We start from the raw sequence: 15,751 nt of genomic DNA, 5'->3' as shown, positions 1-15,751 counted from the left end.
ACAAATATGCTTTCTGCCAATTTAGGTAGTTATGATTTTCTTTCTCATTAGTTCATTTTAATTACTGATTTGCTGCTGCGCATCTCTGTTCAAGAAATGCAGTTTACTGCAAACCACAGCAACTGATGCACTTCAGGGCAGGGGTGTTGAACTCCAGGCCTCGAGGGCCGGTGTCCTGCAGGTTTTAGATATCACCCTGGGTCGACACACCTGAATCAAATGATTAGTGCATTACCAGGCCTCTGGAGAACTTCAAGACATGTTGAAGAGGTAATTTAGCCATTTAAATCAGCTGTGTTGGATCAAGGACACATCTAAAACCTCCAGGACACCGGCCCTCAAGGCCTGGAGTTCGACATCCCTGCTTTAGGGCATCAATGCATTGTTTATATCACCCAATGCATATATATTACTGTCTCTAAGGGAGAGCCCAGACACACTTCAGTGGAGGTTAATTTCAGTGACCTCATTCTTTCGTCTACTACCCACAGCTCAAGGCCATAGATGAGGGTAGGAGCATAGATCAACCAGTAAATCGACAGCTGTACACTAGCTCCTCTGCTTTCCTTAGTCGATTTTATGCTCATCTGAAACTTACTGACTTTTGTTTTTTGTAGATATTTCAGATTAGTAGTGACAGGGGATTGAATTGACATTGCCCCATTAATTTGTCATAATTTAAATGTGATGATTTCATCTCCAGGCTACCTCTACAGTTGAGGTGGACATGGAAAGGGCAGAGAAGCTGCAGGTCACCAGAGATGACTTCATGGGATCCCTCAACAATGACATCAAACCAGTATGTCTCTGCTGTTTTCAGAGATGATGTCATGAGCTTATGTTATGAATACAGTTCAATCCAGTGATATGAAAAAGGCAAAACAATGTTCCTAATACTTCTTCTTTAAATTTTCTAAGGCATTTGGTACCAACCAGGAGGACTACTCCAGCTACATCATGAATGGCATCATAAAATGGGGCGACCCAGTCACTCATGTTCTGGATGATGGAGAGCTGCTGGTACAGCAGACCAAGAACAGTGATCGCACACCACTTGTTGCTGTTTTACTGGAGGGTAATTAGTCAGAAACACGTCCAGCTAGTACCCCTGCGAGGAGTATTAATAGAAAAATGTCCATCCATCAGTAGCAAACTGTACCTTCCCCTTTGCATTCCAACAGGCCCACCCCACAGTGGAAAGACAGCCCTGGCAGCTAAGATTGCAGAGGACTCACAGTTCCCCTTCATTAAGATTTGCTCTCCAGACAAGATGATTGGACACTCAGAGATCTCCAAGTGCCAGGCAATCAAAAAGGTAAATGCAGCAGTGTCTTTTTGACTTTACACCAGTTCATTAAATAATCAGATGTTTACATTTAAAATTGTAGGTTTTCTTGTCGTTTCTCATGCATTAATGCCTTTCTGTCTTCACTCTTCCTCTCTTTGTTTCAGGTCTTTGATGATGCTTATAAGTCTCAGCTGAGCTGTGTTGTGGTGGATGACATTGAGCGTTTGCTGGACTATGTGCCCATCGGTCCACGTTTCTCAAATCTGGTCCTTCAAGCTCTGCTGGTGCTACTCAAGAAAGCTCCACCCAAGGTCAGAGTTCATCTGAAAACTGTATACACACTTTAATGTTGTGAACAAATATATGTTCTATATGTATGTCTATATGTTTTAGCTCTGTGATGGATTAGCTACCGTATCCTTCTGTGGATAACTTAAAACCCCCTGAGATTTCAACAAGCCCATTTTTTTCAGCAGCTTTAGTGTAAGGAGATGCAAGCCAAAACCCCCCAGAAAACCCCCCAAACTATTTCACTAAAGCACCAAATGTGCATTATTACTATTATTAGTTTGAAAATAATAGAACAAACAAAACTACACTTACTTGTGATTCTTGTCCACTTGTTCTAGCAAAGAAATAAGCTGTGAATCAAATGTCGCAATATTTATTTATTGCAATACTACAATAATGATATCTCTAGTTTTATAAAGAATGGAGTGACATTATCTCTATTGTCTATAGTCTTTGTGGCACCAACATGTATGTTTCCTTATACGTAGTTCTGGTCTTTCTATGATATTCTGGTGATAATAAGAAAAATATAAAGCAAATCCAATGTCAGCGAAATTAGTTAGTTTCGTGCATACAGGTAGAAAAGTTCATCTGTATCTTCAGCTAGCTAGCTAATTTTCTTAGTTTAGCATAAATACTCAAAAACGGGCAGTAAAAATGAGTCCGTCGCTGTCCAGTAGGTAGGTTACACCACTTTATGCCACTTATCCTTCTAAAATTCATTGTTTGCCAGTTAGCAAGAGAAGTACTGGCATGTGGATTTGATTAGTTTTCAATAGAAGTGCTAGCTAATTTCCCCCATTAATAGGCTTTGTGCTAAGCTAAGCTAGGTTACAGCTTAGCAAAGAACAGATAAATATAGAATATAGAATATGAGTAAAACGCGCCGATTGTTGAGTGAAACGGATGAACCAGAATTTGGTTTGTAAAAATGGTGCAAGATCAGTGATGTGGAACTGGTTTGGTGTTTGTCAGATACAAAACAAAGCACATTTTTTGTAGAACATGCAAGCGGCCGTCGTTATCCGGTTGTTCAGTGATAACGCGACGAATCCTACTTCCGGGCCTAAAGTAGTCTGTGTTTAATATGGCTTTTGTGTTGTTAACATGTTTAATGTTATGTATTTTCTTCTATTTGATCTCAAAAAGCTCCTAAAACAGTCAGTGATCACTGTTGGCCTCCCTCGGCTTTTATTACCACTAATCATTTATTTAAGCTCAGTTTTTAAAACCTTAGGATGTAACTACAGCCCAGCCCATGCAGCAGTATATGAATGACTAACCTCGTATTGTGGATGGATTATCTCAGTTGTTCTCCTGGCTGAAGTTTGGTCCTTTTACAGCATCCTGCCATGCAATTACATTTGTTCCTGACCACCGAGCACACTCACGGTAACTTTTATCGAGTGGAAAAAAAAGTTAGCTTGTTTATATTATGCTAACGTAGCTGTGTCGCTAGCGGTCACGCAGCACATCATTATATACCAGCTAGCCCAACTTCAGTAACCCTACAAACATCACTGCTGTTTAGTTTTCTGTCTTCATTTATGCTGGAAGTGATAACAGAGCTGTACGTTTTAATTTGTTTCCAAAACCCCGCAGTCAGGACATGCTATATTGTATTTAGATAGAAGCTAGCGAGCTAACTCCCTGCTAACTTCTAACTCCGTTAAATGTCATAAATTCCGTTTTCATGGATGCCTGGATGTTAAACTCAATTGTTACACCTGGTAGAGCAGAACGCTGATCATTTTATTAAAGATGAAAGACTTTAGACAGTTTTTCAACTCTCAGTAATGCCACAGTGATCGTTTGATATATGGACCTGCAGCGGAGTTTAGACCCAGACACGGCTAGTGACGTCAGACTGAACAACCGGATTGCCGTATTTGTCGAACTAAGGTGCTCGTAAATCTGGGAGTAAACTGGGTCCTAAACTCCGCCCCTTCAGGCCCCAAAGTCAAACGAACACACAGCATCACTGAGAGTTAAAAACTATCTAAATTCTTTCATCTTTAATAAAACGATCAGCATTGCTGCTTTACCAGGTGCGGCTATGAAGTTTAACAGCCAGGCATCCATGAAAACAGAATTTATTACATTTAACGGAGTTAGAAGTTAGCAGGAAGCTAGCGGAACTTAGCGCGCTAGTTTTGCTAGTTACCTAAACATGATATAGCATGTTCTGACTAAGAGATTTCTGAAAAAATTCAAACGTACAGCTCTGCTATCATTTCCAACATAAATGAAGACAGGAAACTAAACAGCAGTGACGTTTGTAGAGTTACTGAAGGAATAGAGCAGCTGTGATAGAATACAGCATTAATGAATTAATGGTACGGAAGTGGAGGAAGCAAGAAGAATGAGTTGAATAAAGTTTGATTTATCTGACTGCTTTGTTTCGCTTAATGTGCCTTATAATCCCGTGCACCTTATGGTCCGAGAAATACGTATTTGACTTTTTTATTTGGCACACTGCAGTTTAATGTAGCAAAGCACCTCTTTTTAACTTCAGTAGATATTATACATGGTTATACTCAGGATATGTCAGCCCATTTCGACTGGAAATGCCTTTTGGTTAAACTTTCAGCAAGGAATTTACATTTGCACTGTTAAATTGTTATATAGCTTTAATGCTTAAAAAACAGCTGCTTGTTTAAGTGAAAATAAATGGATGTTTTTTTGCGCTAGTAAAGTTGTGGAGTTGAATTTTGTCTCGCATCAATTATATCGTCAGTTATATCGTTATCGCAAATTTTCAAATATATATTGTGATAAATATTTTTGGTCATATCGCCCTGCTCTCTGTAGGTACTGATGGACATAACTGTGTTTGTTTTTCTGAAAAGTTTTGTGACATGAGATATGGTAGTAAATTTACTAATAACAAGAAAAACCTTTTGTAAAAATAAAGTCCACACAGGGCTTGTAAGACCTTTAATGAAGAAATTAATCATTCATAAGCACAGAAAATAACTGGATAATTTGCCGTAATTTATGTTGTAATCAACCTACAGAAACAAGTAATTTAAACCTCCTGCAGGGCCGGAAGCTGCTCATCATCGGCACCACCAGCAGGAAGGACGTCCTACAGGAGATGGAGATGTTAGATGCTTTTAGCACCACCATCCATATCCCCAACATCTCTACTGGGGACCAGCTAATCGATGCCTTAGAGGTAAGATGGCCCCATCGTTTCAGACGCACAAATGGCCACAACATACAGTACAGACAACAGAAAAAAATCACGTTCATTTTAGAATAGGTCAGCATGCATGTTTTATTGCTTAAAGATAAAAATAATCATAATTGTGCACTTAAACTAGCACTCAGAGGTGAAGGTGCTGAATTATACATAACCACCCCATTCCCAAAAGGATAAATGCATGCGCATACAAAAACAAGAAATCTTGTGGTGAAAAACCTATTTAACTGAAAATAAAAGCCTAGCTGCTAAAGCTGAAATAAAAGCATGTTTTTCCATAACTTATACCAGAGACTTTAAGTGCTGCTTGAATTGGCTTTATTGTCTTTGCAGCTACTGGGAAGCTTCACAGACAAAGAGCGGGCCAGCATCGCACATCAACTCAAAGGAAAGCGGGTCTGGATAGGTATTAAGAAACTCCTCGTGCTCATCGAGATGTCAATGCAGGTAGAGAAGCAAGGCGACATATTGAAAAAGTTTTGTGTGTGAGCTGTAGTGTGACAGACGAGTTGACTGATGGTTTAAAGTTTGCTTGGTGATAGGCAGTAGTTTGGGAACTAGCAATAGAAATTCTAACTGGTCCATTTACTAGACCTTGAGAGGGCTTGTGTACCCATCTAAATTGTGTTGTTTGCTATATTTTCCAAAAGATGACATTCCTGGAGACAATTTGTGGCCCAAAACTATTTTAACTGTTCAGTATTTATCAGGTTATTACAAATACAATCAAGCTAGAATTGACTAGCATAGTGACTAGAGCCTTAGAAAGAGTTCTAGGGATGTAATGGAGCATCCTAGTGTCACTGCCTAATGTCGTTAGGAAATATGAGATGTGACTGTATGATTCAGTGTGAACCTTTTCCTTCTATTTCTACCACTCTTCAGTTCCTCTCCGTCTTTATTTTGTTGTCTCTAGATGGATCCAGATTACAGAGTGACCAAATTCTTGTCTCTGCTTAGAGACGAGGGGGCGTGAGTACAACTGCTCTGCAACAATTTCATTAACTTTCATTACCTACCATCATCTCTCATCAGCCTAAACCTTCTTATTTTTATCATTATCTCCTTTCCTTTCATATGTTTACCCCTTTTTTAAAATAGAGTATCAGGATGTTGGTAGCATCACTGAAAGAGTACACTTAACACATCTAATTTACAATAGCCAAGAACACAATTTGTTTTAAAAGGTTCAATCTTGTATTCCCAGATATAACAGATATAGTAGATGCTCCTATTGTGCCAGTAGCACAAAAAGGCTAACAATCAGCTACTCCTTTTTCAACACTTACTAACACTAATGGCTTTATTCTGCAATCACCAGGTTGAATGAAGGTGACCAAATCCGAATATAAGCTGTTGGTCGCTCTCGCTGTGTACTGGTAAGGTGAACAACAAAGCGATGAAACTAGAATATGAAGCTGTAGCTTGCTAATAAGGTATTAGCATTTTTACATAGAAATGGTAATTAATGGCCAAATATTACAACATTCACATTAGCATGTATAGTTTATTTTAGCTAAAATTGGCTATATTAAGGTTGTTGTAAAACCAAAAAAAACATATAGACATAACATAAAAAATATATTGAAAGATATAGAAGAGAGCTCCCAGTGATTATTATTTATAATGGATTAAAGGTTGTAATTTGTAAAAGAAAAGGAATTATTGTTAATTAAATAGTTTAACTTAAAATGTTCCCGATTTTTCATTCATTATATCATCAGCACGTCATTTTTTTTATCCACATATATAAACATTATCTCATCAGCCTAACATGACATTCTAAATGTCATGCATGAAGTTTTACTACCCCTTTATTTTATTTCACTATCCCATGGTGCCTTAGTTCATGCTTATTAATCTTTGATTCAGAGTTTAAGTTTGTTTGCATGTTTTAGTTTTTATACAGGGTGGGCCATTTATATGGATACACTGTAATAACATGGGAATAGTTGCTGATATTATGTGAGGGGGCAAACTCCTCAAGATGGGCGGTGACCATGGTGGCCATTTAGAAGTCGGCCATCTTGGATACAACGTTTGTTTTTTCAATAGGAAGAGGGCCATGTGACACATCAAACTTATTGGTAATGTCACAAGAAAAACAATGGTGTGCTTGGTTTCAACGTAACTTTATTCTTATTCATGAGTTATTTACAAGTTTCTGACCACTTATAAAATGTGTTCAAAGTGCTGCCCATTGTGTTGGATTGTCAATGCAACCCTCTTCTCCCACTCTTCACATCCTGATAGCAACACCGCAGGAGAAATGCCAGCATAGGCATCCAGTATCCGTAGTTTCAGGTGCTGCACATCTCGTATCTTCACACCATAGACAATTGCCTTCAGATGACCCCAAAGATAAAAGTCTAAGGGGGTCAGATCGGGAGACCTTGGGGGCCATTCAACTGGCCCACGATGACCAATCCACTTTCCAGGAAACTGTTCATCTAGGAATGCTCGGACCTGGCACCCATAATGTGGTGGTGCACCATCTTGCTGGAAAAACTCAGGGAACGTGCCAGCTTCAGTGCATAATGTCATGATTCGGCTGTGTGGCAGGCAGGAGAGGACCCAAACGCAAACTCACGGAGACAAAACGTAAACTCAAAAACAGACGCAAAACTAGAAACACTCACATGAGGCATGGACCTTCAAAGTAAAACAGGAAACACACTGACTGAATTCTAAAACACGCAAACTTAACAGCAACTGGGGAGACAGAACATAGGAACCTGAAACATGGTACAAAACATCACAGTGGACATAACATGGAACACAGGGAAGCCATATAGCAAAGCCAAAGAGCTAAACCTAAGATAACCATAACTGAGATCCAGGGAAACAAGAAACAGTACATCAAAGGACTCAAAACATAAACCATGATATAAAAGCACAGGATCTCTTCCAAATAAAATAGGAAACAAAGTGAGACGCAGACATGATAACCAGAACTTGACAACGTAAGACACAGACATGAAACACATGAAGAGCAGGGGAGACTTAACATGGGTTGGAAACACAAGGGGGAACTAATAAGCAAATGAACATAGGAGACCTAAAGAGCTTAACATACTATAAACTAGAGATGGACCGATCCGATATTACGTATCGGTATCGGTCCGATACTGACCTAAATTACTGGATCGGATATCGGAGAAAAATAAAAAATGTAATCCGATCCATTAAATATCACGAAAGCACCTCACAAAACTTGCAACACGCCGTAACTCACCTCAGAACGTTAGCACGTTGGAGCAGTATGCATCACGTGATAGAGCGGCTGTGGCATGCAGGACCTGTCGGTGGTCTGGATAGCATGTGGAGCTTCGCTAGCAACCCGGCATTTCATCTCCGACAAAGTTATCCCCGAGAGAAGTAAAGCAAGTGTGTAAGTCCATCTCTGAATGTTTGTAAAGCATTCCTGCGTTAAGCTTAACAAACGATATATGGAGCGACTGCCTCTTCTGGCTGCTACTTCAATCATGAAACTGATCAATGATCAGCTGATCGGCTTTTCTGTCGCGAGTCCGTGTCTCTTCTTTGTTTTTGGCCCACTTTGCACCAGAAAGAGGAAACCAGCGGCTGAACAACAGCAGCACGTTTAAGCTTGATCAGCTGTTGTTAGAATTTATTTATTATTACTTTCTACTCGAGGATCTTTTTCTACATAGCTGACGGCTGGTAACTGTGCAGGGGCGGATCTAGCAAAGTTTAGCCAGGGGGGCCGATAGGGCATTAACAGGGAAAAGGGGGCACAAAGACATACTTTTCTTTCTTATTCTCATTTAAAATGTCGAGCTTTTAATAAATAATTATCCGAATCTTACACCCAAAGTTTTAATTTGATGTAAAATGAATAGAAGTCAATTACTGTATATAGTAACTATTAAGTCTAATATATATACCCTAGTAAGCTATAGTACTTTTTCCTTTGGGAAGGTACCATCTGTGCAGTCTGCAATTTTGTTGAAGAAAGATGTTGAATCTATTTAATATTTCTTGAAAAATAATTGATTTCTGTGTATTTTTTTTCACACTGCATCAAATTAAGGTTGATTACGTCGATTAAGCATCATGAGGTGGAGCGTGAGGGGTGGTTCCCTATTTTTTATTTTTTTATTTTTGTTGTTGCTGGGAGTTGGAACCCTATTAGTTAGGTTGCTTAATATTTATGCTAAGTACTCTTTAAAATACCAGAATAGGGAGGATGGTGTAGGTTTAAGTTTATTAGATTGATCAGTATTGCTGAACTATGAAATATTTTTTTTTTTTGCATATAGGTATAACAGAATAGCTTTAGTGTAGTTGTTGTTTTAAACTTGAGTATGAACTTATACAAAATGCAGCAAGATATTTAAAAAAACTGTTTTGTTGATTAAAAAACACTATATCGGATTCATATCGGTATCGGCAGATATCCAAATTTATGATATCGGTATCGGTATCGGACATAAAAAAGTGGTATCGTGCCATCTCTACTATAAACATCAAAATGAACTAAAACTCAAAACACTGGCTCCTAAGACCCAGGATCGTGACACATAAAGAAGGAAACACATCATCATGTAGCAATTTCAAATATCCAGTGGCCTTGAGGTTTCCATTGAAGAATGGACCCACTATTGTTGTACCCCATATACCACACCAAACCATCACTTTTGTTGTTCCAACAGTCTTGGAGGGATCCATCCAATGTAGGTTAGTGTCAGACTCATAATTCCGGTTGCGCCGTAAGATGGCTGCACCGACGAGAGCTCCCAGTCATCTCAGCAAAAATGTTATTATTTATTTTGTACTGCTTTCAATTTCTGTGCGCACAGCGCGATCATACACTCGGTATGACAGACAAACGCTTCTGGAGCTACGTTCGTCAGCCAGTTCGGACTTTACAGCGGGTTTCGACTCCGTGGACGCTCTGCTGTCTGGGATCCTTTCTTTACTTGCGCGACGTCGAGGTAAAACAAAGAGGGGGAAACGCGCTGGAGTTTTGTGCCGAGAAACAGCAAGCCACCTCTGCCCAGCATCCTGCTCGCGAATCTCCAGTCTCTGGACAACAAACTTGACGAGCTGCGTGCACGGATTAAACACCAACAAGACACCAGGAACTGCTGTGTTCTGACCTTCACAGAGACATGGCTGGAGCCCAGCGTCCCCGACTGCGCCATCACGCCGGATGGATTCACTGTTTACCGGGGAGACCGAACGAAGGACTCAGGCAAGAAAAGGGGAGGAGGGGTGTGCCTTATGGTTAACTCGTTGTGGGCTAGAGATGTGTGTATCTTAAAAACTTACTGCTCTCAGAGCCTCGAGCTGCTGACCATTAAAGTCAGGCCTTTTTACCTCCCGAGGGAGATCAGCTCAGTTCTCCTCTCAGCTGTTTACATTCCCCCACATGCTGATAAAGCTAAAGCTATGGACGAACTGTATGACATCATTATTGGACTTGAGAACAAAAATCCATAAGCTGCCTTTATTGTGCTGGGAGACTTCAACAGAGCCAACATGAAGAAGGTTCTCCCCAAATACTATCAGCACATCTCCTTCCCCACAAGACGTGATCAAACACTGGACCATTGTTACACTCCATTCAAAGAGTGCTACAAACACCTCCCCCACCCAGCTTTTGGTAAGGCAGACCATTGTTCCATACTGCTGCTGCCTGCATACAGACAAAGACTGAAACAGGAAAAACCAGCTTCCAGGGTTATTTACAAACGGGACAGTGAGGCTGAGGAGGTCCTGCAGGACTGCTTTGACACAACTGACTGGCAGATATTTGTGGATGCAGCTGATGGCAACATCAATGAACTCACAGACTCTGTCATTGGATATATTGGAAAGTGCATGGATGATACCATCACAAAAACCCCTGTCTGCATATATCCAAATCAGAAACCCTGGGTAAATAAAGACGTTCGCGCCAAGCTAAAAGTGCGGACCTCTGCCTTTAACTCCGGGGACGCTGATGCATATAAAGCAGCCAGGTACGACCTCCGAAAGTCCATAAAAAAGGCCAGAAAGGACTACAGGGACAAAATGGAGTCCAGCTACCACAGCTTTGACACCAGGCGACTGTGGAATGGACTGCACTGCATCACTGACTACAAGAAGGTCAACACAGGCAGTGTTCAGCCCGCTGCATCTCTTGCAGATGAGCTCAACAACTTCTATGCTCGTTTTGACGCAGACAACAGAGAGCAGATCCTCTACCCTCAGGAGGACAGTGAGGCTGCAACTCTAACTCTGAAAACAGAAGCTGTGAGATGGACTTTTAAAAAGGTCAATCCTCACAAAGCTCCAGGACCAGACGGCATCCCAGGCCGGCTACTCAGAGTGTGTGCCGACCAGCTGGCAGAGGTGTTCACCAACATCTTCAACCTCTCCCTGAGGCAGTCAGTGGTCCCCACGTCCCTCAAAGCATCCACCATCATTCCCGTTCCCAAAAAATCAGTGGTCTCCTGTCTGAATGACTACCGTCCTGTTGCACTGACATCCGTCATCATGAAGTGCCTGGAGCGGCTGGTCAAAGGTCACATCTGCTCCTCCCTCCCTGACACACTGGACCCTCTTCAGTTTGCCTATCGGACAAACAGAGCCACGGAGGATGCCATCGCCCTGGCAACGCACACCACCCTCACTCACCTGGAGAAAGGGAATGCATATGCAAGGATGCTCTTCATCGACTACAGCTCGGCATTTAACACCATCATCCCCTCAAAACTTGCCACGAAGCTCGTCGACCTTGGGCTGGGAACACCGATCTGCAGATGGATTCTAAACTTCCTCACAAACAGGCCCCAGGTGGTGAGAGTTGCTAAGCACACCTCCTCATCACTCATCCTAAACACAGGTACGCCACAGGGTTGTGTGCTTAGCCCCCTCCTATATTCCCTGCTCACACACGACTGTGTTGCTAAACAAGAGTCCAACATCATCATCAAGTTTGCGGATGACACAACCATCATAGGCCTCATCACAGACAACGATGAGACGGCCTATAGAGAGGAGGTGATGGCGCTGTACGAGTGGTGCCTGGAAAATAACCTGACTCTCAACATCAGCAAAACTAGAGAGATGATAGTGGACTACCGGAAACGCCCAGTCAGAGAACACCAGCCCATCCATATCAACGGTGTCAAGGTCGAAAGGGTCAGCAGCTTCAAGTTCCTTGGAATCAACATCACTGAGGACTTCTCCTGGACCCTTCACACAGACGCTGCTATCAGGAAAGCTCGCCAGCGGCTTTACTTCCTGAGGAGGCTGAGGAAGTTTGGCATGAACTCCAACATCACCTCAAATTTTTACAGGTGTGCAATCGAGAGCTTGCTGACGAGCTGCATCACAGTTTGGTACAGAAGCTGCTCTGCCAGCAGCCGTAAATCACTACAGAGGGTGGTGAAGGCAGCAGAGCACATCACTGGCACGAGGCTTCCTGCCATTCAGGACATTTATCTCCAGCGATGCCTCCGTAAAGCACACAGCATCATCAAGGACCACAGCCACCCAGCACATCAGCTCTTCTCCTTGTTACCATCTGGCAGACGTTACAGGAGCCTGTCTGCTCAGACTACAAGACTCAAAAACAGTTTCTACCACCAAGCCATACGACACCTCAACCACAACACTTAAACACACACAACACAGCACTCAGAAGCTACCCTGCAGCTTCACAAGTACTCTGTTTAATCTGCACTGGTCACTCCACTTTATTGTCATTGATATTTATATTTAAAAGTGCAATACTGTAATTTTCTGCTGCTCATTCCTGTGCAGTATCCCATCTGCCCTCCCGTCATATTTCTTTTCAAGATTTTCTTATTTAATCACTAGTGTACATATATTTATATTTATAGATACATATATATTTAGTCATCTTTTCTCTTTTACCATGTCTCTCTAATATTTGCTCCTTACTATTTTTCTATTTTCTTTATTATTTTATTTTATTATATTTTCTCCTACTGTATCATGCTGCTGAGTGATTGCTGCTCATCAAATACATTTCATTGCAATGTTGACCCTGTGCTAACTTCCATATGACAAATAAAACTGAAAACTGAAAAACTGAATAGTGGTGATTTTGTTTATTAACTTCAACACTCACATAGAAGTTTGTCTCATCACTGAACAAAATCTTCTGCGTGAACTGAGGGTCCTGTTCCAATTTTTGTTTTGCCCATTCTGCAAATTCTCCGCGCTGATCTGGGTCATCCTCGTTGAGATGCTGCAGTAGCTGGAGTTTGTAAGGGTGCCATTTGTGAGTAGCTAATATCCGCTGAAGGGATGTTTGACAGTTTGCTAACTGTAGCATGGGAGATGGGTGGTCTCGGTGTCTTGCATTGAAATCTGCTGCAATGACCCGGTTACTGCGTTCACCAGATATCAACACAATTTCGATCCGCTCCTCACGTGTTAACCTCTTCGACATGTCAATGGCTGTGAACAAAGAGAAACTTGTAAATAACTCATGAAAGAATAAAGTTACGTTGAAACCAAGTCACTTAATCTATGACCTCAGTAAACACTGTCCTCTTGGGTTTATCAGCTCAGCTTATCGAATACATTATGATGTTTATTTTGTAAATTACAGTCTTTACAAGGAAGCTGAGAAAGAAGATAAAGGAGCGTACGCTACCGCCATCTTTCACTGACAGTTTCTTGTTTAGGACCCTGTTAAAGCCTGCTCATACCAAACAACGACTCTAGTGTTATGGTGGGGGTTGCTAAAACGGTTCAGTCTAAAATGGGAAGTGTGTTGATGGATGCAAACCAACCTGTAAGACAGCTTGCCTTCTTTTCCCACTTTTCCCTTTTGTAGTGATCGGAGCTTCTATGAGTAGAGCCAACCAGAGGAGCAAACCAAACACACGACAATAGACACGCCACCCAGAAATAAGGAAGAAGAGCAGGAAAAGAAGAGATCTTCCTCGAATCCATCGATGCATTTATCTATGTAACTACATACCTGGTCCAAGAGAGGAACAAACAGGTTCCTCTATAACTCGGCATGTATCTGTAGGCAATACCACAGAATCACTTCCCTCCTACTCGGCATTCTCATCATCAAGTACACATATCAGAGTAAAACACTGGAAGTCGTACTGTTAAAAAATATTATCTGTAAAAAAAACAAAAACCTGAAAAATCAATAGATCATTGTAACAAAAAAAGTGGTGTTATGTGAATTGTGTGTATAAAAAGAAAAAAAGAAGAGTTAAGAATTTAAGTCATCTATGTTTTTAAGCTAGTCTTTGTTGTATTTGTTGCATACCTCTCGTCTGGCTGCAGGTAATTATTGTTATTATGTGTATCCTCACAAGCAGTATCAAACGGAGCACATGCAAAAATGCCGAAGCCTTTTGAATATCAAGATGTGATCACAAAGAGGCTTTTAGTGAATATTTAATAGTAGTTAAAAAAAGATGATGTTCCATGTGTAAATGTAATCCCTTTAAATATAAAGTATGTTTATGTTCTGTAAATAGTATACATAGATATAACGAAGATTATCATGAACTTAAGACTACTTCAAAATGTATCAGTATCACTCTTCTTCCCTGTTGCTATGGAGATGTTGACTTTACCAGATTAGTGTAATAGTGAAAGTAAATGTTGGATTGATGGCCGGCCTGTCTGTGTTGTGTACAGTACAGTTCAGTTTAGCTCTTATAGTTCTGGCATCATCAGTGTTAAAAACAAATCTATAAATATATCCTGCACTCTGAACATCCAGACCTTGACTACGTCTCTTGGTGGTCCTTTGTGGGAACTCGTGCGCGTGTGAGTGTGTGCGTGGAGTGTCGAATGGGATTGTGCGTGTGCGTTTCAGTCTCTGCATGTGAAGTGTAGAAAGCTGCTGGTTAATTTGCTACGTTTGTTTTCTCATGTCATGTGTTCAGTGCTTCAAAGTAAAAAGTTCTTGTTCTGTTTGACCATTGGCATCGTGAGCGTATGTGCGTGTGTGAGTGTAAATATATGTCAACATGCAGATATTGCAATAAAAAAAGAGCACATATGCACAGGAAATGGTGTCATTTCTTTTCTATGTGCCGTCCAGAACAAAAGGCTCTGAGATCCTGTAGATGCATTTTGAATTAACAAAGTGAATATTACATGAAAATTACTATAAAATGTTTATATTTTTATTGAAATGACTGCGTATGAGACAGCGCTACCCTTCTGTGTTCACATATAATTGGACACTAAAGATTCCGTAGTTTAGAATATTCTGGCTTAAATGTCAACGACAGGATTAGCAGACATCAGTGATTAGTTACTAACTCATTCAACTAATTGGCTTCCTGTAAAGACCAATGATGTTATGAAAGCATTATAATATCTGTAAAACAAACAAAAGAAACATCTTTACAATAATTCCAAATTATTTAGCTGAGCACTATAAATTTTAGGAATTGTTAGACATTTGCTAAGCCAAAGTGTCAAAAAACAAACAAAACTTTAGCTAAATCAATGGGAAGTGAAAACATACTTAATATAATAGAACTTGGAATATGAAATAAACTAAAATGTGCAAGCTGAGTAAGAAAGAGTCCTCAGCTACACTGTCACAGACTTGTAATATATGTGAAAACACAGACTGTATATAAAAGATGGACAAAGCCACTGTTGCATTATGTATTAGTTTCTCCAGGACGTCACACCTTTTTGCTAGTATGCTTTGTTTGTTATTTAAGCCAGAACCACTTTTACTCCAACGAGTGAAATGCTAGGTTATTAGCTAACAGTAGCTTGCTCGGCTAGTATCTATAAACTTTACAGACGCAGAAACAAAGACACGTGGTGAGTGCGACAGACTGATGGAAGTATACTTTGCTGTGGTCTGTAGGGGAAGCAGCATCAGAGCTGGTAACACCAATAGACTGATTAAACTGATTAGGATGGCTGGTTCTGTGACTGGCTGACAACTGGACACTTGTGAGGTAGTGGAACTGTTATCCATCATG

At 40.7% G+C, this 15,751-nt stretch overlaps 1 protein-coding gene across 2 annotated transcripts in view; it reads left to right on the top strand.

The window, feature by feature from the left end:
- Positions 1–14,802, top strand: part of LOC146710631 (vesicle-fusing ATPase) — a 76,607-nt gene extending 61,805 nt beyond the window's left edge. For both annotated transcript variants that reach the window (XM_085453231.1, XM_085453229.1), the window contains 8 exons: positions 704–799; positions 919–1,075; positions 1,182–1,315; positions 1,453–1,599; positions 4,623–4,757; positions 5,118–5,231; positions 5,701–5,756; positions 13,606–14,802. In XM_085453231.1, the coding sequence (XP_085309357.1) occupies positions 704–799; positions 919–1,075; positions 1,182–1,315; positions 1,453–1,599; positions 4,623–4,757; positions 5,118–5,231; positions 5,701–5,756; positions 13,606–13,627 (861 nt within the window). In that variant the 3' untranslated portion in view covers positions 13,628–14,802. The remainder of the gene's footprint in view (positions 1–703; positions 800–918; positions 1,076–1,181; positions 1,316–1,452; positions 1,600–4,622; positions 4,758–5,117; positions 5,232–5,700; positions 5,757–13,605) is intronic.
- The last annotated feature ends 949 nt before the right edge of the window (positions 14,803–15,751 follow it).

Source organism: Copadichromis virginalis, linkage group LG4 (genome assembly GCF_057382275.1).
Source record: "Copadichromis virginalis isolate Kocher_CV1m ecotype Utaka linkage group LG4, C_Virginalis_male_GT1.1, whole genome shotgun sequence".
Taxonomy (NCBI): Eukaryota; Metazoa; Chordata; class Actinopteri; order Cichliformes; family Cichlidae; genus Copadichromis; species Copadichromis virginalis.
The sequence above is the reverse complement of the archived record's forward strand: the minus strand, read 5'-3'. Positions and strand labels throughout refer to the sequence as shown.